The sequence below is a fragment of the Pteropus medius genome, unplaced genomic scaffold (genome assembly GCF_902729225.1).
Source record: "Pteropus medius unplaced genomic scaffold, Ma_sr-lr_union100, whole genome shotgun sequence".
In the NCBI taxonomy this organism is placed as follows: domain Eukaryota; kingdom Metazoa; phylum Chordata; class Mammalia; order Chiroptera; family Pteropodidae; genus Pteropus; species Pteropus medius.
In genome coordinates, this window is record NW_024349519.1 from 28,308,767 (window position 1) to 28,331,655 (window position 22,889).

The 22,889-nt window shown below is 58.4% G+C and overlaps 1 protein-coding gene across 4 annotated transcripts in view; it reads left to right on the top strand.

Annotated features, from left to right (window-relative positions):
- Positions 1-20,977, top strand: part of ADGRL1 (adhesion G protein-coupled receptor L1) — a 41,268-nt gene extending 20,291 nt beyond the window's left edge. The window contains exons 4-24 of one of the 4 annotated variants that reach the window (XM_039882715.1): positions 1,426-1,535; positions 5,191-5,205; positions 8,598-9,398; positions 10,259-10,573; positions 11,285-11,388; positions 11,698-11,883; positions 12,143-12,181; positions 12,343-12,526; positions 12,689-12,811; positions 13,330-13,544; positions 13,831-14,001; positions 14,454-14,663; positions 14,752-14,972; positions 15,109-15,175; positions 15,563-15,654; positions 16,193-16,361; positions 17,567-17,695; positions 17,868-17,964; positions 18,041-18,169; positions 18,341-18,358; positions 18,831-20,977. In XM_039882715.1, coding sequence (XP_039738649.1) covers positions 1,426-1,535; positions 5,191-5,205; positions 8,598-9,398; positions 10,259-10,573; positions 11,285-11,388; positions 11,698-11,883; positions 12,143-12,181; positions 12,343-12,526; positions 12,689-12,811; positions 13,330-13,544; positions 13,831-14,001; positions 14,454-14,663; positions 14,752-14,972; positions 15,109-15,175; positions 15,563-15,654; positions 16,193-16,361; positions 17,567-17,695; positions 17,868-17,964; positions 18,041-18,169; positions 18,341-18,358; positions 18,831-19,573 — 4,138 coding nt within the window. In that variant the 3' untranslated portion in view covers positions 19,574-20,977. Of the gene's footprint in view, positions 1-1,425; positions 1,536-5,190; positions 5,206-7,426; positions 7,452-8,597; positions 9,399-10,258; positions 10,574-11,284; positions 11,389-11,697; positions 11,884-12,142; positions 12,182-12,342; positions 12,527-12,688; positions 12,812-13,329; positions 13,545-13,830; positions 14,002-14,453; positions 14,664-14,751; positions 14,973-15,108; positions 15,176-15,562; positions 15,655-16,192; positions 16,362-17,566; positions 17,696-17,867; positions 17,965-18,040; positions 18,170-18,340; positions 18,359-18,830 lie in introns of those variants that run through there. The other 3 variants (XM_039882717.1, XM_039882716.1, XM_039882718.1) reach the window with 3 other exon arrangements.
- The last annotated feature ends 1,912 nt before the right edge of the window (positions 20,978-22,889 follow it).

Below are 22,889 nucleotides of genomic sequence, written 5' to 3' on the forward strand. Positions count from 1 at the left end.
CTTTCCCTCTTGTTCTTGATATTGAGATGAAATTTGCATAACATGAAAGTCACCATCTTAAAGTGAATAATTCAATGGTATTGAATACATTTCAGAATATTGTGCAGCCACTATCCATACCTAGTTCCAGAACGTTTTCATCACCCCAGAAGGAAACCCTGTCCCTGTTAGCAGTCACTTTCCACCACCACCCCCGTACCCCCAGCCACAACTAATCCACTTTCTGTCCCTGGATTTGCTTGTTCTGGACATTTCATATAAATAGAATCACGAAACACGTAGGCTTTTGTGTCTGGCTTTCACGCAGCATGTTTCCAAGGTTTATCCACGTTGTGTGTGTAAGAGCTTAATTTCTTTTTATGGCTGAGTACTATTCTGTTGTGGGCATGGACCACATTTTGTTTATACATTCTTCCATCGATGGACACTTGGGTTGTTCCCACCTTTGGCGACTGTGTGAATGATGCTGCTAAGAACATTCGTGTACAGGTAGTTGTTTGAGCAGCTGCTTTCAGTTCTTTTGGGAATATATCAAGGGATGGAGTTTCTTGGTTAAAGATGACTCTGCTTAATTTTCTGAGGCCAATGTTCTGTTTTTAAAGAAGGGGGTTGAGGTGGGCAGGTAGGTATAAGCGGATTCTCATTGGTTAAGGGCAAGAGTAAAGAGAGAAGACACAGGAGGCCTCTCTGCCCCGTACCTGTCGAGAAGCCCCTCAAACCACTTCCTGCACACCCACAGTTAGGTTACTATTCCACTGGCTGAGACGTGGCCTGCTCCAGGGAAGAGAGACCCTGACTGTGGGGACAGACAGCAGAGGAGAAACATCTTTTGCTTGTTGTTAAGTGGGCTTCACTTGACATGTTAGCCAGACCCTGAGAAGCTGACAGGGACTCAGAGTTCCCGTGGAGAATCGAGACTGGCTCCACCGTGAGGTGAGGACTCTGCCCCCGAACTGGCCGCTCCTCATAGATCCTCACATCAGCACTGACCAAAGGGGTGGACATAGACTGACACTGTGGGCATTTCATTAACAGTGTGTTTGCAAGGACACCACCTCCCATGTGTGGCTTTACGTGTCTTACTCTTCCATGAGCAAAGGAGGGGCTTTCCAGTCAGTTTAGAGAAAATACCAATGATGTGATGGCGCCGTGATGTGCGGATAGGATGGAAGTGATGAAGAGTGTCTGGGGAAGCAGTTCATGGGGCGATGCCCAGGTCTAGCCCTGAGCTTGATGCCATGCTGGGGCTGAGTACCAAAGACCTGTCTGGTGGAAAAGAGAGAGCAGGCAGGAAACAGAAAGCAGTGCCCCTGGCCTTGTTTCCAGGGGTCCTTCCCAATTTGAGGGTGTCCATTCCTCTCCTGACCCTGGAGGCCCCCAGCTTCTAAGCCATTGTTTTCCCAGCTCTCTGTCTTTCCTCTGCAGGTGTAACAACCGCACCCAGTGCGTGGTGGTTGCCGGCTCTGATGCCTTTCCTGACCCGTGTCCCGGGACCTACAAGTACCTGGAGGTGCAGTACGACTGTGTCCCCTACAGTGAGTCATCTTGTTCCTTGTGCGGACGTGGGCCCCTCCCCCTCCCAGAAGTGAGCGAGGAGGAGACACCTTGACCAACACACATATATACACACACGTACACACACAGGTCCAAGTTGGGGCCAGGTACGTGGGGACAGCTGGGTTTGCTCTCTCCTTCACATTCTCTTCTCCCAGACACCCTTGTCCATACTCAGTACCTGCCCCATCTCCCTGCCACCACCAGAGACTGTCCCTTTCCACAGGGTACCTTCTCTAACTCTTGTTACCCTGGCCCACTGCCCTGCTTCTCCACATGCTCCCGGCTCATTTACACACTCCGAGGCCACACCCCCATACTCTGCCTGGTACACTTACATCTCTCCTCTTTGTCATCCTGGACCCCACTGCCCTCTAATCCCACTTCTTCCTCATCCCTTACCTTCCCGAACGCCCCGCCCCTTACATGCCTGCTCTTCCTTCTCACTCACTGCCTTTCCTCTCTGAACTCCTCCTCCTTTCCATCGTCCACCTCACCCCTCATGTGCCCCCACTCATGCCCCTTTCCTGTCCTGGAAGCTGAACTCTATGCCCAAAGAGAGGCAGACCACCCTCTGAGGCCTGGGGGCAGATCCTGCGTGAGGGGCTGGGGGCATGTTCCACAGATTCCTATGTCCTGGTTGGTTTGCCCATTACTGTGCCAGCACTTCCTGTCTACAAAGGAAGTGCCACCATGTTGGACTGCGGGTGGCCCCCAGGAACCTTGAGGAAGGTGATCTGAGGAGCCAGGGGCCTGGCTTTCTCGCACCTGGCCAAGCGGAGCAGACAAAGACAGGGTCTCTCCTCCTCAGCACCCCACCCTTAATATCCTTCTTTCCTGCCCTCACTCTTCCCTCCGCCTCCCTCTCCTCCTCCCCAGCTTCACACAGCCAACCTGGAGGTAGGGCCTCCAGGCAGAGGGGGGAGGAGGCAGGGCCGCCAGAGTGTCTGAGCGTGGGGAGAGGGGGTGGAGGAGCAGGAGGCCCTGTGACTCTCCCTCCTCTCCCCTCCCACTCCAGCCTCCCCCACCAACCTCTGATTTCTCCTCGCAGGTGATGACCTACACTGGGGAAACAGAATCACTTATGTGCTTCCATAACTTTCTTCTTTTACTCCTCACCCTTTCCTTTCAGCATCTGAGGCCTCCAGCCGCCACTCGAGGGGAATGCCCATCTGATCCTTGAAGCCTCCCCACAGCACTGGGGACACTGCCCACCCCCAGGGCTGGGGCAACAGGGAGGAGGGTGGGAGCGGGGGAGAGCAGCGCAGCGGGGAAGTCAGGCTGGGTTCAAAGCTCGGCCAGGCTCTTCGATTTTCCTGGCTCTGAAACTTGAGCAAATTACTTAATTTCTCAGGGCCACTATAGGAGGGGGCGAGAGTCTAGGACAGCGTGTGTGCAAAGCGGCTGGCCCAGGGGTAGCTTCAGAACCTGCTCCCAGTGGCGGAGGCCACATCCTCACCCCCCAGCGCCCAGACCGAATCCTGGTTCACGGTGTGCTCAGTAATGGTCCAGGTGCCCTTTCAAGCTGGCTGAGCCTGTATATTCATCTGTGGTGGGGGGAAGGGAGCAAAACACCTCCCCTGGGATGTTGCCAGGAGTAGAGAGAATGTGGGTAGGGCTCCTCGTGTGCCCTGAGCCATAAGTGTGAAGGAAGCATACTCGCTTTTGCCAGCTGTGTGGCCTTGGCCGTGTTGCTTCACTGAGTCTCGGTTTCGCCATCTATATAGACACTGTTTTTAAAAGACCGCCCAGGAAGTGCCTAGCACAGTTCCTGGCACCTACTGAGCGCTGGGCACTGGTAGTCATTGCTTTTGTTGTAACTACCAGTTATTATTGCTGTTGGTAATCAAAAATAAAACTAATGAAAGATGATGAACCCAGTTCCTCCTGAGGCAGACAGGATAAAGGGCAAGAGGAAAACCCTCTGGTCCAAGTGGAGTCCAAAGTAAGTGGATGCCACACAGGTAAAGCAGCAGGAAAAAGGTATAGAGGGCCCAGGGAGGAAAGGGATGGAGAGACCTCCTGAAACAGACCCCCGCCCTCAACTGTGGGCAGGGGCATGATCCACAGAGATCAGGAGGGGACGCAGGTCAGCCCAGGAGGTGGATGGCCCCCAGTCTGATGGGAGAGCTAGCCTGAGTGCTGGAGGAGATAGGACACGCGCGTGTGCGCGCACACACAGACACACACACACACACACACACACACACACACGAGATATGTGGGGACATAACGGAGCCATGTGTGCCCAGGACAGGAAGAGCTGGAGGGCTAAGCTAACTCCCGGTCCCAGAGGAAGGGGGAGCTATGGTTACCAGGAAGATGGAAGCTAGGCCACAGAACTGGGAATCCGGGCACTCACTTATCTCCCAAATGTTCACTGAGCACCTCCTGTGTGCCAGGCTCTGGATGAGGCGCTGGGAAGGCAGCCAAACCCTGCCCCGGTGGAACTCCCTGCTTCTGCTTCCAGAGAGGTGGCAGGAGAGCCAGGCCCTGGTCAGAGGTTCCTGAGGTGCCAGAGATGCAGAGGCTAGAGGGACGCAGCCTGGGCAACCATCTTGCCCTGGGCTTCAGAGGCTAGGGTGATCCCAGTGCTGGTGTGGGCGGGTCAGAGGTGGGTGTAGGGGATACTGTGGGGAGGGGGCAGTGGGTGTGTGGGACCCCCCCGACACACGCATCGGACAGGCCCGACTAACACTGGATTTGCCTTGCAGCTGAGCACAGTCTAACCATGCCCCTTCCTCCCCCAGGTGCCGCCGGCCCACCAGGCAGCAGGTGGCCTGGAGCTCCTGGCTCTGGGGCCCCCCTGGGGGAGGGGCTGGGCAGAGAAACTGAGTCTTGGGGGAGCGTGGGAGCGTGTCTGTGCCCCCACCTGCTGTCCTGTCCCGTCTGTGATGTCTCCCCACCCCAGCCTCTTCCCTCTCTGCCTCTGTCTCCCTCTACCCCAACTCTCTGAGGCCGAGGGGAGCTCTGACTGTCTGCCCTTCAGTCATTCGGTGTCCAGCTCTGTTGCCCTCTCTCTGTATTAGCTTTTTATGGGTTGTGAGGGCTTGTGGGGGGAACCCAGCTGGACTCAGGTGGGGCCAGCACGGACAGGGAAGGAGTTCAGTCTGTTCTCTCAGCTCTGGGTACCCAAGTCCCAGGAGTCACTAAATCCCCTCTCTTGGGCCCCTTGTTCTGGCAGGAGGGCAGCAGGTAGGGCGAGAGGGGATCTGAGTGTTTCCTCCCTGCCCCTGCTCCCTGGTACCCCACTAACCAGAGCCCGCCCCCCAGCTGGGGCTCCTCCCTCCCCGCCCAGCTGCACCGAGGGTGCCCACTCACATCTGAGGGCATGGCCCACCTGCTGCCCGTACCCGCCTCACCCCGTGTCTCTCTTGGTCTCGTGTCTTCCCCTTCCTGTGATTGTCTTCCCCACGACCTCTCACCCCGACCTGACCCCAGAGGAAGGGACTTGGGGGGCGGGGGCTGAGTTGATACTACATTCAGGGTTTGGGAACCAGGAGTGAGGAAAGAAAGGAAAAGGGGGCGTGTTGCCAGAAAAGAAACAAAAGCAATTTAATCTCTTTTTTTTTTCTCTTTTTCTTGCACATTTTTTTTTCAATTTGTTTTCTCTCTCTCTTCCGATGCTTAAAGTAGAAGTGGAGCAGAAAGGTAAACGCACTGTTACCAATGCTAACCCCTAACTCACACTTTGTTTTACCTGTGCCATACTCATGTGACCCGCCCTCCCCTCTCGGCCCCTTCTTCTCCCGCCCCCCAGCTGGGTCCAGCTGCTAGTCCCCACCCCGGGTGTCCTCCCGGTGGGGCTAACTCTGGTCCAGCCACTGGCAGCTCCACCCTCCAGACACCCGAGGAAGCTCCTCTCTGAGCACGGGCAGGACCTTCTGTCTCTTCTGCCTCTCTCTTTCTGTCTCTCCCTGTCCTTCCTAGTCCCTAGCCCTTTTTGGGGGGACCTGGCCTTCTCTCATACTTCTTTTGCCTCCTTCAGGAGAAGTTTGTAAGCATCCGGGGCGGGTGGGGATCCCCTTCCCTGGCTCCCTACGGGGGGCCAGGTGGTGGGGTCACCGGGTGAGCCGTCTCTCTCCTCTCTTCTTCCCGCCCCAACTTTGGTAACTTGTGTCCCATTGGGGAAGAGGGATGCGGGGGTACACCTTTGTTTTCCTTTCGGGAAGCAGATTCATCCTATCCCTCGGGCTCCTGGTGGCTTAAGTTCCTTCTGGTTTGACGTTCCCAAGGCCCAGAGCTGTTTTGGAGCACAGAGCACCAGCTTCCCCCACCCCCAACCCCCATCCTCGACCAGCTGGGGGCCCAGCCCTGGGGTTGGGTATAAGCTGTCCCCAGCCCTGGGAGGGCATCCTGCCAAACTGGGGACAAGGGGGTGGGGGCGGGCCCCACGGTCGGGGGAGCGTGGGGTGGGGAAGCATTTTTTTCTCTGATTCTGAAACACTTGCGACGCTGCAGTCAGGGTTTCTTCTGGGCTGTTGTGGTTAGAGGACCAGGGAGAGGGGGCCAGGGTGGTATAGGCCGGGTCTGGGGACTTCAGGAGCACCGTAATTTCTTGCGGGTTTAACCTTCCGCAGGGGAGCTGGAGAACTCTGGCGGGTAGGACTGTCCACCATGGGGATAGGGCACGGGCTGCAGCTGTAGGGCTTGGAGGGCAGGATGTTGGGGATGGCGGCTTCCTCCTCTGAAAGTTTTGAGAAATTGACGGCTCTGAGGCTGGCAGCAGGGGCAGGGCTGGGTGAGACATCCTTTCGAATCGCCTTTGCCTTGAAATTACGGTGGTCTGTGGAGCATCCCCTTCGAGGGAGGTGGGGCGGGGTCCCTCCAAGCTGCTCCCCTCCCCCCTGCCCCCCTTCCCTATCTCAGAGAGGCCTGGGCAGCCAGCCCACGGTCTGCCCCTCACTGAACCCCGCCACTCTCTCCCTCTCTCTCTTCTGGAGTCTCTCTCCCACCCAGCACCAGACACTCTTCTTGCAGGCCCGGTGGTGGTTTGGATACGAAGTCCTGGATCTTTTCTCTTCAAGGGGCGGGTTGGGGGAGGGAAGAGGAGGTGTTGGGAGCTTGGTGCTAGGGAGGGGTCCTTGCTGGCAAAGGCTCCAGGCAGACCCTTCTCATCTTCTCCCTGGTCCCCAGGGTAACCTCTAACCACGTTTTCCTCCTCCACGCCCTTCTGATTAGGTCAGGCTCTGAGACCTCCCACCACCCTCTCACACACACACAGCTGGCAGGGGGCTGCCCGGGCTTGGGGAGAGGGGAGACCTGGGCACAGAGGAAATGGGTGGAGGCCAGGTGTGCTGGGGAGGGGTGCAAGCCAACACCTCTGGGCATCGGGGACACGGAGATGGTAGAGCCCCAGGGCCCAAGCCAGGATCCTTCTGGTTCCTGCCCACCTCTGTGCCTGGGGCTCCTTTTCCCCTTCTAAAACAGGGCATGCTCCTGGCTGCTTTGTGCCTGGGGACCCTTGGGCTGCCCTCCAAGCCAGTGCCGGGTCCCAGCCCTCCCTGCCCACCCCAGGGCCAGCTGCTTTGGTGACAGGCCAAGCAGAAGCAGAGAATTCACTGCAAACCCTCACCCTGGCCTGTCCATGGGTTCTGCCAGCAGGGAGGTGAGAGGGAGGCCCCAGCCGTCCTGGATGGAGGGGCTTCTGGCCATCACCACTCTGGGAGGAGGAGGGGAGCCTGGCCACACTGATTGTTGAGAGTCCAGACCTCCACCGGGTCGGCAGGGGAGGCTAGGAGTAGGTGGCGCTGGGACGTGATGGGGCAAGGGTGGGCAGGCCAGCAGGGGCCAACGAGATGCAGTTGAGGTTTTCCTCCTTTTCAGGGGAATGGGGGGGTGGGGCCCCCCACCTTTCTGACATCAGCATGGTCCCTCCTCCCGAGGGATGGTTGCAGGTAATCCGGGTCCGGGGCAGGGGAGGTGGGGGGCCTGGCTGGGGCGGGCTGGGTCTTTATCCTAGCACCTGGTTCCCTCCCTTGCCCCCTGAGCTGGACCTGGGACTGCCCTCCCGAGGGACCCTCAGTCCGGCCTGGGCCTTGGAGTGAATTCTCTGCTCACCCCCTCTCTCCTCTGTCAGCACTAACCCTTTCTTCCCAGGTGGTCTCCAGTGTGCCTCCCTTGGAGCCAGGACCTCTGCTGAGGCCCACCCCCCCACCTTGTCTCTCTTCCCTCCACGCAGCTCTCCTTCCCCCTCCCCAACTCTCCTGGGGAGTCACCTCCCTCCCCATGTCCCACCTCCCCAATCCCTGTGCACCAGTGTCAGTGTCTGCTGCTGAACAAACCCTTGAGAGACCCTGCCGGCTGGGGGCAGGGCTGGGCGCCCTGGGGAGGGGCTGAACTTTTCCAAAAACCTTTCCTGATTGTGTGGGTCCAGGTGTGTGGGGGCCACAGGCTGCAACAGGAACCTTGGGTGTTTCCCCCACCCTGGAATGGTGGGGGGCACCCCTGACACCCACAGTGGGTACAAAAACATCACTACCTTGCAATTTTTGCAGGAGGAAGAAAGTGGAGTGTAAAAAAAAAAAATTCTGTGTCCTGGTGTGGTTGATGAAGGATGGGACCCTCGACTCTAGCTCTTCCATAGGGGGCGGAGACAATGGCGAAGGGGCAGGGCACTGAGTCCCTGGAACCTCAAAGCCACCAGTCAGTGGCTGCAGTGAGATCTTTCTGCCCCACTTAAGGCACAAGAGAACATCTCTGGGAGGGCTCTTGCCAAACCCCTTATCCCCAGCCTGTGGGGTCTCTAGCAGCCAGGGAAGGAAAGAGGGCACCACCTCCCCCCACTAACCCTGCTCTTAATGGCCTCCAGGGTTGACATCTCCAGGGAGAGGGGCAGCTGGGCGGGGTGGGGGTCCCAGCCCGGAAACCCCCTTCCCATCACCAGCCCTACCAAGCAACCGTGACTGCAGCAGCAGGAGGGGACAGCCTGGCTCCCCCGTGGCCACGTGACCAACTTGCCTCTCTCTCCCCTCTCTCTTCCCCTCTTCCTTACCCCCTGCTCCTCCTCTCGTGTCTCCTCCCCACCCACCTGCCTGGCCCAGTCTTCGTGTGCCCAGGGACCCTCCAGAAGGTGCTGGAGCCCACTTCGACGCACGAGTCGGAGCACCAGTCTGGTGCGTGGTGCAAGGATCCACTGCAGGCGGGTGACCGCATCTACGTCATGCCCTGGATCCCCTACCGCACAGACACGCTGACCGAGTACGCCTCATGGGAGGACTACGTGGCGGCACGCCACACCACCACCTACCGCCTGCCCAACCGTGTGGACGGCACGGGTTTCGTGGTCTACGACGGCGCTGTCTTCTACAACAAGGAGCGCACGCGCAACATCGTCAAGTACGATCTGCGCACTCGCATCAAGAGCGGGGAGACGGTCATCAACACCGCCAACTACCACGACACCTCGCCCTACCGCTGGGGGGGCAAGACCGACATCGACCTAGCTGTGGACGAGAATGGGCTGTGGGTCATCTACGCCACCGAGGGCAACAATGGGCGGCTGGTGGTGAGCCAGCTCAATCCGTATACGCTGCGCTTCGAGGGCACGTGGGAGACGGGCTACGACAAGCGCTCGGCGTCCAACGCCTTCATGGTGTGCGGCGTCCTCTACGTGCTGCGCTCTGTCTACGTGGACGACGACAGCGAGGCGGCTGGCAACCGCGTGGACTATGCCTTCAACACCAATGCCAACCGCGAGGAGCCCGTCAGCCTGGCCTTCCCCAACCCCTACCAGTTCGTCTCCTCCGTGGACTACAACCCGCGCGACAACCAGCTCTACGTCTGGAACAACTACTTCGTGGTGCGCTATAGCCTGGAGTTTGGGCCTCCAGACCCCAGTGCCGGTGAGGATGGCTTGTGTCCACAGCTACCCCCGCCCCCCCCAACCTCCGTCCCAGGGTTGGGGGTGAATCTGGCAGCTCTTAGCGACCTAGAGGTCGGAGAGAGTCACACAGCACATGCTGTTCCAGGCACTTCCCAGCTAGCTGGTAACTTGTCTAACCCTTCTAACACAGAGCTTGTTACTTTCCTGAGTTTACAGATGAGGAAACTGAGGCACAGAGTGGGTGGTGAATTAGCTTGAGGATTTGGACCCAGGACTTTGGGTGCCTGACCACTTAGCTGCACTGCCTTTCTCAGAGGCTTGTACATTTGTAGCCCTGGAACTCTTAACCAACCAGAATCCTGGGTGGAAGCTCAAATACCAGGTAAAACAGGACAAGGTTGAGCTGTTGATGGGGTGAGGGCCCCTCTGCAGCCTTGTTTGTGTCCTCGGCTGCCCTGAGCCAGCTCTGAGCAGCCCCAGGGCTCCAGAGAGCCTGGTCTAATCCAGCCTTGTTTGCATAATGGGGAGCTGAGGCCCCCAGAGGGAAGGAAGCCGGGTTACAGAGACCAGAGTTAGTAACCAAGGATGAGAGGTGGCAGTGTTCATCTCTTTCCTGGCCTATCCTTTCCAGGTGCTCTCTCAGACCTGAGGGTGCACACGAGTGAATTTGCACGTTTTGATGTCTTAGACAGTCCCATGGGTGTGAGGTACCTCTGTGGGCGGAGAGAATGCAGAGGAGATCCTCTCCCAGACCCAATGGGAACCAGGACACCTTTCCACTTCAGTGGCAAGAAAGATGCTAAGATGCCAGGGACCCAGTGCCTGGTGGGGCCCCAAGCCTGGGGGTGATTCTGTCTCATGGCCTCCTCTCCATTCCAGGCCCAGCCACTTCGCCACCCCTCAGCACAACCACCACAGTCCGGCCCACGCCCCTCACCAGCACAGCCTCACCCGCAGCCACCACCCCGCTCCGCCGGGCACCCCTCACCACGCACCCGGTGGGTGCCATCAACCAGCTGGGACCCGACCTGCCTCCAGCCACAGCCCCAGCCCCCAGCACCCGGCGGCCCCCAGCCCCCAATCTGCACGTGTCTCCAGAGCTCTTCTGTGAACCTCGAGAGGTGCGGCGGGTCCAGTGGCCGGCCACCCAGCAGGGCATGTTGGTGGAGAGACCCTGCCCCAAGGGAACTCGAGGTGAGTACAGAGGCCTTGGTCACCTCTTCTGGGGCTGACTTGGGGGGTGGCCACTGCTGGTCTGGCTAGGGAAGGGACAGGGGACATGCCTACCACTCAGCATAGATGCACTTACCCGTCCACTTCCCCTTTTGACAAAGTGTGGGCTTTATGGGGTAGGATTCATGCCCGACATCTGCAGCTGTGTCCCCAGAGCCCAGCAGAGCTCCCAGGGAACAGCAGCAGCTTAGTTTTCCCAGCCCCATCCCCTGACCCTCCCTGCAGTGCTGAGCACTAGGCAGACCCTGCAGGGAGCCCACAGAGATAAGCTGGGTGGGTCGCAGCCTCAGGCTGAGATGGAACAGTCCTAGGAACAGCAGCGGAAGTGCCAGAGGGGTGGGACTAAGACCACCCGCTCTAGGGACCTGAGGGGAGGGTTAGAAGAGGCTTCGTGGAAAGGGGGCTTCCCAGACGGGTTTTGTTAGAAGGTTCTAATTCCAGTAGGTAAAGATGGAAGGGAAGACAAGAGGGAGAGCTTAGGGGATTAAGGTGTGGCTTATGTCACCTCAGAGTGACACCTCTCTTGACTGTCCTACCTGCTTCATGTCTGGTCTCCCATGTTCCCCTCACTTCTCCCCTCACCCATTCGTCTCTGTCTCCTTTCCCCCTGCTTTGGCCCGCCCTTCTCTCCTTCCTCGTGGCCCCCTTCTCTGTTCCTGTCTGTCCCTGCAGGAATTGCCTCCTTCCAGTGTCTACCAGCCCTGGGGCTCTGGAACCCCCGGGGCCCTGACCTCAGCAACTGCACCTCCCCCTGGGTCAACCAGGTGGCCCAGAAGGTACCAGCAGCAGCCACCCCTCCCAGATAGGCACCTTTGCTCACGCACTGGGCCCTGGGTGGCTGGGTGCAGGGCGCAGCGGGGCAGTGGAACAATGGGAGACAAGGGAGAATAAATGGATAGCAGGTCTGAGAGGCAGGACTATGGGGTCTCCTCCCTGGCCTACGGAGTGGGGGAGAGAGCAGACAGGGAGAAGGGGCAGTAGAGAGGAATGAGAGGGGCTGAGCAGTCTGGGCAAGTGCGGAGGGACCATGAGGGGAGCAGAATGGTCCCTGACAGAGCTGGGTCCTCCACTCCTGCCTCACACAGATCAAGAGTGGGGAGAATGCAGCCAACATTGCCAGTGAGCTGGCCCGCCACACCCGGGGCTCCATCTATGCGGGGGATGTGTCCTCCTCTGTGAAGCTGATGGAACAGCTGCTGGACATCCTGGACGCCCAGTTACAGGCCCTGAGGCCCATTGAGCGCGAGTCAGCTGGCAAGAACTACAACAAGGTGGGGCTTGACAGTGGGGATGACAGTGGGCACTACCCCGGGGGCTCAGGAAGGTTCGGCTTGGTACCTCCAAGCTGGGCTGCCACCAGGAAGCATAGACTCCAGGCCCGCTGGTCTCCCTCCTGGGCTGCCCCGGATGGGCCTGGGGGTTGGGGATACCTTAGGAACAACTCTTGCTCGTGGCCCGGCCCCAGCTTGGTGGCAGATGCAGAAAAGAGTGGGTAGATGTGGCCTGACAGCACCTCCATCTCTTTCCTAGATGCACAAGCGGGAGAGAACCTGCAAGGACTACATCAAGGTAAGGCCCAGGGGACTCCGGCTGGCTGAGCGGGGTGGGACAGGCCCTAGTCGGCACTGGGAGAATAGAGGCTGAGAGGAGGGGACACGGAGCTCAGCCCCACGAACTGGAGGATGTGGCGGGATTCGTGGCGCCACCCCCCACCACCGCCACCTGTGCAGGCTGTGGTGGAAACGGTGGACAACCTGCTACGGCCGGAGGCTCTTGAGTCCTGGAAGGACATGAATGCCACAGAGCAGGTACACACAGCCACCATGCTCCTGGATGTCCTGGAAGAGGGCGCCTTCCTGCTGGCCGACAACGTCAGGGAGCCGGCCCGCTTCCTGGCTGCCAAGCAGAATGTGGGTGAGTGCTGTGGTCTTACCAGGCCCAGTTCAGGTGCAAACCTTGAACTGTGGAGTCTGCCTGTTCCAGAGACCATGGGGGATACCCTGGTCCTTGACCTTGGGCCTCTAGACAGGGAACAGACCCCAACCCCATATGCCCTGCCATCCTCTGTCCCCACAGTCCTGGAGGTCACGGTCCTGAACACGGAGGGCCAAGTGCAGGAGCTGGTGTTCCCCCAGGAGTACCCAAGCGAGAACTCCATCCAGCTGTCAGCCAACACCATCAAGCAGAACAGCCGCAACGGTCAGTGCCCGGCCCCATGCTGGCAGCGCCGCCCCACTTATGGAGAACAGCGGCTGTCAGTTTTTATGGGGTTGAAGAGTCTGAGAAAAGGTTGGGACCTGTAACAACACACAGATAAGTTCTCCGCTCAAGCTGGCGAAACATTCCAGGGGACTCACGGGGTTCCCCCAAAGCCCCACAGAGCCCCGAACATTTGCAGTCTGCAGGGCTCACTCCTCTGCAGCAGCAGTTGATCCTCACAGCTCAGGGAAAATTGTCCTGTTTGAGACTAAGACTCAGAGAGCTTAGGGATTTGCTTGAAGTCACACTGCAAGTAAGAGGTTCCCAAGGACCCAGACCCTGAGTCTCCTGGTCTGCTGCCCTGCTGTTTGGCACTGCCTACAACCGAGCAGTGATCCCAGAGAAGGGGTCCCTGATCCCCACTCGTCTGGGCTGCAGTCTGGAGAAGCCAGGTCCCGGTGGCTGGAAGTGTGTCAGTCGAGGGCTGACGGCACACCCGCTGCACCTGTCCTTTCCAGGGGTGGTCAAAGTTGTCTTCATCCTGTACAACAATCTGGGCCTCTTCCTGTCCACCGAGAACGCCACGGTGAAGCTGGCAGGTGAAGTGGGCGCAGGTGGTCCGGGAGGTGCCTCCCTCGTGGTGAACTCACAGGTCATCGCAGCCTCCATCAACAAGGAGTCAAGCCGAGTCTTCCTCATGGACCCTGTCATCTTCACCGTGGCCCACCTGGAGGTGAGCTGAGGTGTTCCCCATGGGGGTCCCAGCATCCGCAGGGTTCCCAGGCTGCATATCCCCGCATTGCGTGTTCATCTACCCCAGGAGTAAGTTCCGATCCCTCCCTGGGCCACCAGTCCCTCAGCCTCCACCTCAGCAGCTTAGGCCATTTGTCCCCAGAGATCTCAGACTACCGCCTGAAATCCCAGGCACTTCTCCATGCTTGTTGCTGTCCCTCTAGCTGGGTGTGAGGGCTGGAAGGGGACTCCCCAGATCTGACTCGCCGGCCACTACCACACAACAGGCCAAGAACCACTTCAATGCTAACTGCTCCTTCTGGAACTACTCGGAGAGATCCATGCTGGGCTATTGGTCAACCCAGGGCTGCCGCCTGGTGGAGTCCAACAAGACCCACACGACGTGTGCCTGCAGCCACCTCACCAACTTTGCTGTGCTCATGGCTCACCGCGAGATCGTAAGCTGGCCAGCATCCCGCTGCACTGCTCTGGGCGGGCCTGCTCATTGGCTCAGCTTTGCATGGCATTACAGAGTGCGTCATGGGCAGTGCCAGGGAAGGCCAGCTTCATGGGCACGGGGGCGGCACTAGTCTTGCCCAGGGCATGAGACCACATGTCTGGTTCTCTCTCTCTGGTCACGGTCCCACCTTCTCCCAAGGCACTCTGGAGAAGCAAGTTGGTGTCACCTTTGTCATCTCTCCACACACCTTCCAGAGCATGAGGAAGTGAGCGTGCTGCCTGCAGAGGGGTGGGGGCCGGCAAGTTGGCCAGGGGCAGAAGGCCGGCAGGGCTGTACCAGTGGTGTTCATGGCCTGAGGCCTGGTCTGCAGCTGGCACCTATCTGAGCCCAGGGTGAGCCTGGCCATGTGCAAGGCCAAGGGCACTGAGTGCACCCCCTACTGTCCCCCAGTACCAGGGCCGCATCAACGAGCTGCTGCTGTCAGTCATCACCTGGGTGGGCATTGTGATCTCTCTGGTCTGTCTGGCCATCTGCATCTCTACCTTCTGCTTCCTGCGGGGGCTGCAGACCGACCGCAACACCATCCACAAGAACCTGTGCATCAACCTCTTCCTGGCCGAGCTGCTCTTCCTGGTCGGCATAGACAAGACTCAGTATGAGGTGGGTCTGGCGTGGGGTGGGGGCAGGGGGAGGGAGGAGAGGCGACCCAGCCTGGCCCCTCCTCACCTGTGGTGCCCCTGCCCCCCAGATTGCCTGCCCCATCTTCGCTGGTCTGCTGCACTACTTCTTCCTGGCTGCCTTTTCCTGGCTGTGCCTGGAGGGCGTGCACCTCTACCTGCTGCTGGTGGAGGTGTTCGAGAGCGAGTACTCCCGTACCAAGTACTACTACCTGGGCGGCTACTGCTTCCCAGCCCTGGTGGTGGGCATCGCGGCCGCCATCGACTACCGCAGCTACGGCACTGAGAAGGCGTGAGTGCCCCTCCTTCTCTCCTCCTGCCTGGCTCCCTGTTCAGTAGCAGGACCCTCACGGCACTGGGCTCCTGGGGTTGGAGGGTAGGTCCCCCACAACCCCCCACCCCACCCCCTGGCTCTGCTTCTTTTATAGCTGCTGGCTCCGAGTAGACAATTATTTCATCTGGAGCTTCATTGGGCCCGTCTCCTTTGTTATCGTGGTAAGTTGGAAGGCAGTACACCTGGTACTGTTTTCATCCTTTATCCTGGCTAGCCTTGACCCTGAGCCCCTGAAAACTGTGAGAACTAACCAGCCAACTAAGAGGACAGGAGCGCAGTGGGTCTGTAGAGCTCCAGCACTGAGGTCCATGCATCCAGGAGCTGTGATTTGAGCCCCTGTTCTGTGTCAGGCTGGAGGCCCCATCCTCCCAGCAGTGGGAGCCATGTAATAGACGGTTATACCAGGGGGTGGGTACCTGGGGGCAGTTACATCGTCAGAGGAGTCCATGAAGGATAGAGGTCCACGCTGAGACTTGGCCAGGAGCTCACACCGGCAGCTGGAAGGCAGAGCGACCCTGGCCCAGCCCCTCCCCTTGTCCCGTCCCCAGGTAAATCTGGTGTTTCTCATGGTGACCCTGCACAAGATGATCCGGAGCTCATCTGTGCTCAAGCCCGACTCGAGTCGCCTTGACAACATTAAGTGAGTAGCCCCCTCCCCACCCCTGCCCCCAGGGGTGGGGTGGGGGGTTGTGGGGGACTTAACTAAAATGTGCTGTCACCTCTGGTGTCATACAATGTGATTTATGGACAGAGATGGTTTTCATTGTGCTCGTTCTATATCTACTTAATGAGTATTAGAAAACATAGCATTAACTCAGCCAACCTGTGGCGTGGGGAATATAACTGCTCAGGGCAAGGCTGAGTTCAAAAAGTGAGTCCATTTCGGACGACTTAAAGAGAAGTAAGCAGCAAAAGACAGTTAGTTTAAGGGTCTGGAAACATGGCCTAAAGGATGAAGGACGCAGGGGAATAACTATTCACAAACCTCGACTCCCCAACTCTGCCTGCCCTCAGACTCAGGCTGGGTGGAAGTGTCGCTGGACGGGCCATTCCCATCAGGCCTACTCACCCAGGTGGGTTTTTGTAGACAGCGTCCCGGCCCAAAGAGGCCAACAGGGGATGTATCTCTGCTGGCGGGTACTTTGATGTCCCTATCCCTCTCCCTACCCCGTCCCCAGATCCTGGGCCCTGGGGGCCATTGCGCTGCTCTTCCTGCTGGGCCTCACCTGGGCTTTTGGCCTCCTGTTCATCAACAAGGAGTCGGTGGTCATGGCCTATCTCTTCACCACCTTCAACGCCTTCCAGGGGGTCTTCATCTTTGTCTTTCACTGCGCCTTACAGAAGAAGGTGAGGTCAGGGAAGGGGGCCCAGGTGCTTGCCTTCTTTGGTGGCCTATGTCCGCTGAGAGGGGAGCATGGGCCTCAGGGTCAGGAAAGATTCAGCTAGGGTGAAGAGGGTTCTGGAAAACAAGATACAGCGGACCGGAGGAGCAAGAGAGCCGGGCAGATGTGGGGAGCGAGGAGAGCAGAGGGCAGGGAAGCAGTGACAGGAGCTCTCCCACAACGCAGGGCACAAAGCAGGTATGCAGGAGGGAGATGATTCTGTGAGTTTGGTGGTGATAGAATGTTTCCTTTTTAAATAAAATGTGTTTAAATCCTTAAAAAAATAAAGAGATAAACAGAAACAGAGAAACTTAGAGGGGCATACAGGGCATACAAGACTCAGGCATGGAAACCGAGCCAAGGCATTTGTATACTTGGTCCCGAAGGCAGTGGAGCCCCCGTCAGATCGTTGTTGGTCCGAGGCGGGTAAGGCTGAGGCAGGGGGATGGAGGAGGCAGCGATGAGAACTCTGCTGCAAGGCTGACTGTGCCCTGTTCTGTTCAGAACTGTCTGGTGGCCCCCAAGGGACAGTGACTTCCTTGCATGGCCCCCACTTCACACACAGTGACATTCTTACAGGAGCCCCCAGGCCTACATGGTGTGACCAGGGCTCCGGTTACCTTTTCTGTCCTCCAGCCATGCTCTCTGCTCTCTCAGACACCTAGACATGGACCCTCCTTAGGGCTTGTCCCCTGCCCCTTCCAGATATCTGACTTCTCTCTCAGGTCTTTGCCAAAACGTCTCCTTCTTGTTGAGGCCTCCCCCGATCTGCCTAACCCCCTTTCCAGCCATAGGTCTGTTTGCAGCACCTAACGTCATCACGCATCCTACCTTACGTACTGATGTTTACATCTACATTATGTCTGTCTACTAAGATAGCAGTTCTGAGAGGTAGGGCTTTGTGTCTGATTTGTGTTGTACTGTCCCCAGGGCCTAAGCCACACCTGGCACATAGAGTATGCTCATTAAAGAGCTGTTGAGTCAATGAATGGATGAGAAACTATCCATGGAGATGGAGAAAGGGGGATGGGCCTGAGCGAGGAGAGAGAGTCTACCTGGCTGGCTGCTTGGGGACAGGAGACAGGTTTCTGATGCCCACCAGTAGCTTGGTCTCTGGACTCCCAAGGTGAGGGCACCTGCCGCCAGCTGCCTGTCCTCCTCACTCCCCAGGTGCACAAGGAGTACAGCAAGTGCCTGCGACACTCCTACTGCTGCATCCGCTCCCCACCTGGGGGCGCTCACGGCTCCCTCAAGACCTCAGCCATGCGGAGCAACACCCGCTACTACACAGGGACCCAGGTATCTGGGCTGGGGTTGGGCACCAGGCAGGGCTCCCTCAGGCTGAATGTTGGGCCCGAGATGCGGGGCAGTGCTTGGCCCAGGTCCCTGGTGGTGTGCATCAGGCAAGTGGTCTCAGATCCCGGAGGGTAGGCGGCTCGAGGGCCCCTTCATGTCTGGGCTGTGTCTCCAGAGCCGAATCCGAAGAATGTGGAATGACACCGTGAGGAAACAAACAGAATCCTCCTTCATGGCGGGCGACATCAATAGCACTCCCACCCTGAACCGAGGTAAGACAGTATCCCTCATCCCGGGCTCCAGGCTTGTGTTTCCCAGCTGCCTTGTGACCTCTGACCTCTTGGACAGGTACCATGGGGAACCACCTGCTGACCAACCCTGTGCTGCAGCCCCGTGGGGGCACCAGCCCCTACAACACCCTCATTGCCGAGTCAGTGGGCTTCAATCCCTCCTCGCCCCCCGTTTTCAACTCCCCAGGTAAGAGCACACTGTGCTGGGAGAGGGCAACAGCCCAGGTCAGGGAGCATGGGGTCTGCATCCCAAGAGGTCTTCACTTGGGGTGTTCACATGCCTCCTGAACGGGAGCCTGGACTTGGCGTTCCACGACCACTCACCTTCTCTCTCTTCCCTCCCGGCTGGCACCTGCAGGGAGCTACCGAGAACCCAGTAAGTGTGACTTTCCTGGTAACCTTTCTGATGCCGGGAGGGGAATGTGACAGTGCCTCACTCACCTAGGGAGAACTCAGTGCCTCACCTAGGGAGAACTCAGGGTGCTCCCCCCGACCCACACACATACACACACAGTCTCTGGCTGGGCAGTTTGCTGATGTTGCATTTGGGCCTTGGGTGAGGAATAAAAGTGATGAAGGTCAGAGCATAGGAAATGGACCTGGTCACCCAGGTCTCCTCACACCACTGAGATTCTGAGTCCCGAGCTGGGAGGGGACCCTGGGGAAACTGGTCTCCACCCCCACTTCCACCAACCTGCTGCATTGCAAGTGTCCGTACTGCCAGTGAGGAAGATGGGGAATGGGAAACTCCAGTCCCCAAAGCAAGGGTGAGCCCAGGTACCCCACTCTGTGTGCCCCACACCCCTCTCACTGCCCAGCCCTCCTGAGCAGCCCCCTTCTGCCTGCAGAGCACCCCTTGGGAGGCCGGGAAGCCTGCGGCATGGACACGCTGCCCCTCAACGGCAACTTCAACAACAGTTACTCCTTGCGAAGTGGGGATTTCCCTCCCGGGGACGGGGCTCCCGAGCCACCCCGAGGCCGGAACCTGGCAGATGCTGCCGCTTTCGAAAAGATGATCATCTCGGAGCTGGTGCACAATAACCTGCGGGGCAGCAGCAGTGGGGCCAAAGGCCCACCACCACCTGAGCCCCCCGTGCCACCTGTGCCGGGGGGTGGCAGTGAGGAAGAGGCGGGAGGGCCCGGGGGTGCTGACCGGGCAGAGATCGAACTTCTCTACAAGGCCCTGGAGGAGCCGCTCCTGCTGCCCCGGGCCCAGTCGGTGCTGTACCAGAGCGATCTGGACGAGTCAGAGAGCTGCACGGCGGAGGATGGGGCCACCAGCCGGCCCCTCTCCTCCCCTCCGGGCAGGGACTCCCTCTATGCCAGCGGGGCCAACCTGCGGGACTCGCCCTCCTACCCGGACAGCAGCCCCGAGGGGCCCAGCGAGGCCCTGCCCCCACCCCCACCTGCACCCCCTGGCCCCCCTGAAATCTACTACACCTCTCGCCCACCGGCCCTGGTGGCCCGGAACCCCCTACAGGGCTACTACCAGGTGCGGCGGCCCAGCCACGAGGGCTACCTGGCAGCCCCGGGCCTCGAGGGGCCAGGGCCTGATGGGGATGGGCAGATGCAGCTGGTCACCAGTCTCTGAGGAACCTCACAGACCAGGGGTTGGTGGCCCAGGCCAGGGAGGGAACCCTGAGCAGGGCTCTGGTGGGAGAGGGAGACTGACGGAGGCAGTGGCTGGTGGGCCACTTTCTCCAGGCACCCCTCGGCCGCAGGCCCTCGAGGCCCCTTGGGGGCTCTGCTCTGGGGGACCTGAGGTGCAGGGTTCAGACAGGGTTTCCCACCAGCCACGTGCACCAGCTCGATTTGGGGAAAGTGCAGTGAGGAAGAGCCAAGAGGTTCCCTGGAGAATGAGGAAGGAGAAATTGAAAGGGTGCAGCCCACTCTTGACTTCCCCCTCCCCCCTACTCTTGTCTGCTGGAGGGAAATGAGGGCTTTGGTGTCCTTGGGCCAAAGACCCTGCTGGATGGAACCTGTCAGCTGCTCCTCTTTCTGCAGCCAGAAATGCTGGGCTGCACCAGGAGCAGAAGGACAGATGGACAGGTTCCGCCTGCACTGCAGTTCCCTGCTCCCTGGAGTCTGGGGCCTCTGACCCAGGAGAAAGCCCCAGGGCCAGAGGAATGGGCATTTGTGGCTGGTGGTTTAAAGGTGGAATTTTCTCTGAAGCTCCTTCCTTCTGCTCTTCTTCCCAGCCTCCCCAGCAAGCCTGCCCCCTCAGCCCTCCTCAAGTGCACCCAATGACCCCCTCCCTTGGGGTGACTCCTGATGAAGCACAACTCCCCGCAGGGCCCCCAGCCCACAGGGGTGGCCATATATGGGCAATTCCCAGTCCTGTGGGCTTGGCTATCTGGGGAGCAGATTTTGGGTCTGGATCTCCCTGGGGAGTGGGTCCTGGGCTTGGATCTTTCCCTAGGGGGCCCTCTTCCCCTTCCTCTCTTCTCCTCCTCTCCCATTGCTGTAAATATTTCAACGAAATGGAAAAGAAAAAAAAAAGACAAAAAAAAAAAATCTCATCACTTGAAGCCACCGGGAGCCTGCGGCCCGGCCAGCCCTGGCTTTCTCCGGAGCAGAGCGGCGCCGCCGGGCCTGGCAGCCAGGACTTCTCTGTGTACGTGTGCATCCCCAGCCGGGGTGGGCAGGCCGCCAGAGCAGCTTTTTACAATCCAGAGACAGAAAAAAATCTAGACGCAACAGCGAAACAAAGAACCCGTTTCTTTCCCGGCACCTGTTTCTGTCGCCTCCTTCCCTGCTCTGCCTGCCCCTGGCATCAGTCAGCCCTCCTGGGGCGTGTACCTCACTGCCTGCCCCAGGACTGGGGCCTGTCTTCTCCCCTCCCCACTGGCCCGGGGGAGGCACCCCTCACACCCAAAGATGCTTTTGTCAAGATGGCTGTGCTATCCCTTTGAGTTCCTGTCTCTTGTACACTGCTTCTGGAACTCGGGCCAGGGATGAGGGGCTGATTTCCTGCCTAGAGAGGTTGATGGGGGAATTAAAATGAGGGTAGCAGGGTTTGATGGTGGTGGGTATGACTGAGGGGAAGGCTGGGAGTGATGAGGTAGTCTTCTCTGGGGGGTTGGGGGTGGAGTGTGTGAAAGCACCTTCCCTACCCTACACCCTCCTACAGTGGGGGCAAAGCCAGGTACCAGGGCCTGGGGTCAGGACACCAGTGTTGTGGGGGTTCAACCCCAAACCTGTAGACCCCAGAAGCTCCAGGCTGGGGCGTCTCCTGAGTACCTCTCCCCAGCTCCTTTCTCTCCAGCCTGTCACCCTGGCCTTCCCTGCCCCACCCCAACTCTGGGGGTAGCATAGTCCCATTGCCACACTAACCCAGCCCCATCATTGCCATTTCCCCAGGGGTGGCCCTCCACCTCTGCTCTGATCCCTCTGTCTCTTTTGCCCTCCTCTCTTCTCTCACAAGTGCCATGAGTTTTCAAACATCTTCGGGTCTCAGCCTGCTGCTGCCATGAACTTTGGGTTAAGGGGGAAGGGCTCTAGGGAGGAACTGGGGATAAGAGACAGGTAGGTGGCTGGGAGGACCCTTTTGCTGCTAAAAAGCCCCACCCTTCTGGGGAGCTGGGGCTGGCTTGTCCCTGTCAGGGGAGAAGGGGTCAGACCAAAGATGGTGGTTTGTCCTGCCTAGGGGGACAGGTGTGTGAAGGCAGGGTTGGGTTCCATCTCTGGCTTTTTCCGGTAGGAAGGCTTAATTAACTCCTTTCACCAGAAGACCACGGATGAGTGGATGGGGAGAAGGATGGAGATGGTCTTGCCCAGATAGCTCTATGAGGAGAGCAGGAGCTAGATCTGTGGCATGCCTTGGCTTCAGGAGGCCAGGAACTCCAGTGGTTGGGGCAGTTAGAGGTCTGTGAAGAGCTGGCAGAGGAGATGAGGGTAGATGAAGGAGTTAGTCCAGCCCAAGCATCGGCCCAGCTAGATACCAGCAAGAGGGTGGAAAAAGTGGGCAGGGTGGGAGAGTTCCCAGGGGGCTGGAAGCATGCAAGGAGTCCCTCGTCTCCCCTACTGAGCCCTCTTTTTATCTCTCCACACACCGACAATCACGGGGGGAGAGAGAGGGTACGGTGGGTCCCTTGGTTCCCATTCTGGCCAGAATCACCAAGGTGGATTTCCAGGCCTCAAAGCTGTGTGGCAGGGCCCCCTGGTGGGGCTGGACACCACTGCAGTCCAGCACAAAACCACCCCTGGGAGCCCTGGTGTTCCCCCACCCCAACCAGACCTGGTGCCTTGACACCCCCACCCCCGCTGGGACGGTATAGAGAAGGAAGGGTCTTGGTTTCCTCTCCTACTCCCCTCCTTGGGCTCCTGAATTCATTTGCTTTTAAATATTATTATTATTTTTTGGGGTTTCCTTTGCCTTCTTTTCTGTGTCTCCACTTCTTTCCCTGTGTCTTCCTTGCTGTCTGTGTTCTTCTCTCACCCTCAGTTTCTCTCTGTCCATTCGGGCCTCCTCCCCCCTCTCCTACATCCCCCAATCCCTCCTTGGTCTCCTTTTCGATATGCCAAACCAATTTTGGGTCGAGTGCATTTAACGAGAACAAAACAAAAGGCTCATAACAACAAGAACGTTTCAGAAAAAAAGTTTAAAAAAATTGTTGAGTCAAAAAAAAAAAATAAAACAATAAAGAAATTAAGATTTCTTGGAATGACAGGAGTGGTGTGACTCATTGCTCGGCGAGAAATGGGTGAGTGGATCTGCAGGGCGCATCCCTGTGAGGCTCTGACACCGTGAGAAGCCTGCACTGCAATGTACAGAACCCACAGCAGAGGCCTGGAGCATCACGGAACCATTAATGTTTACGGAAAACTTGGTAGGTTCCTGGGCCTGGCTGAGCAATTCAGAAGTAGTTTTTCTTTGAATCCCCATAAACACTCTAGGGTGAAGGCTA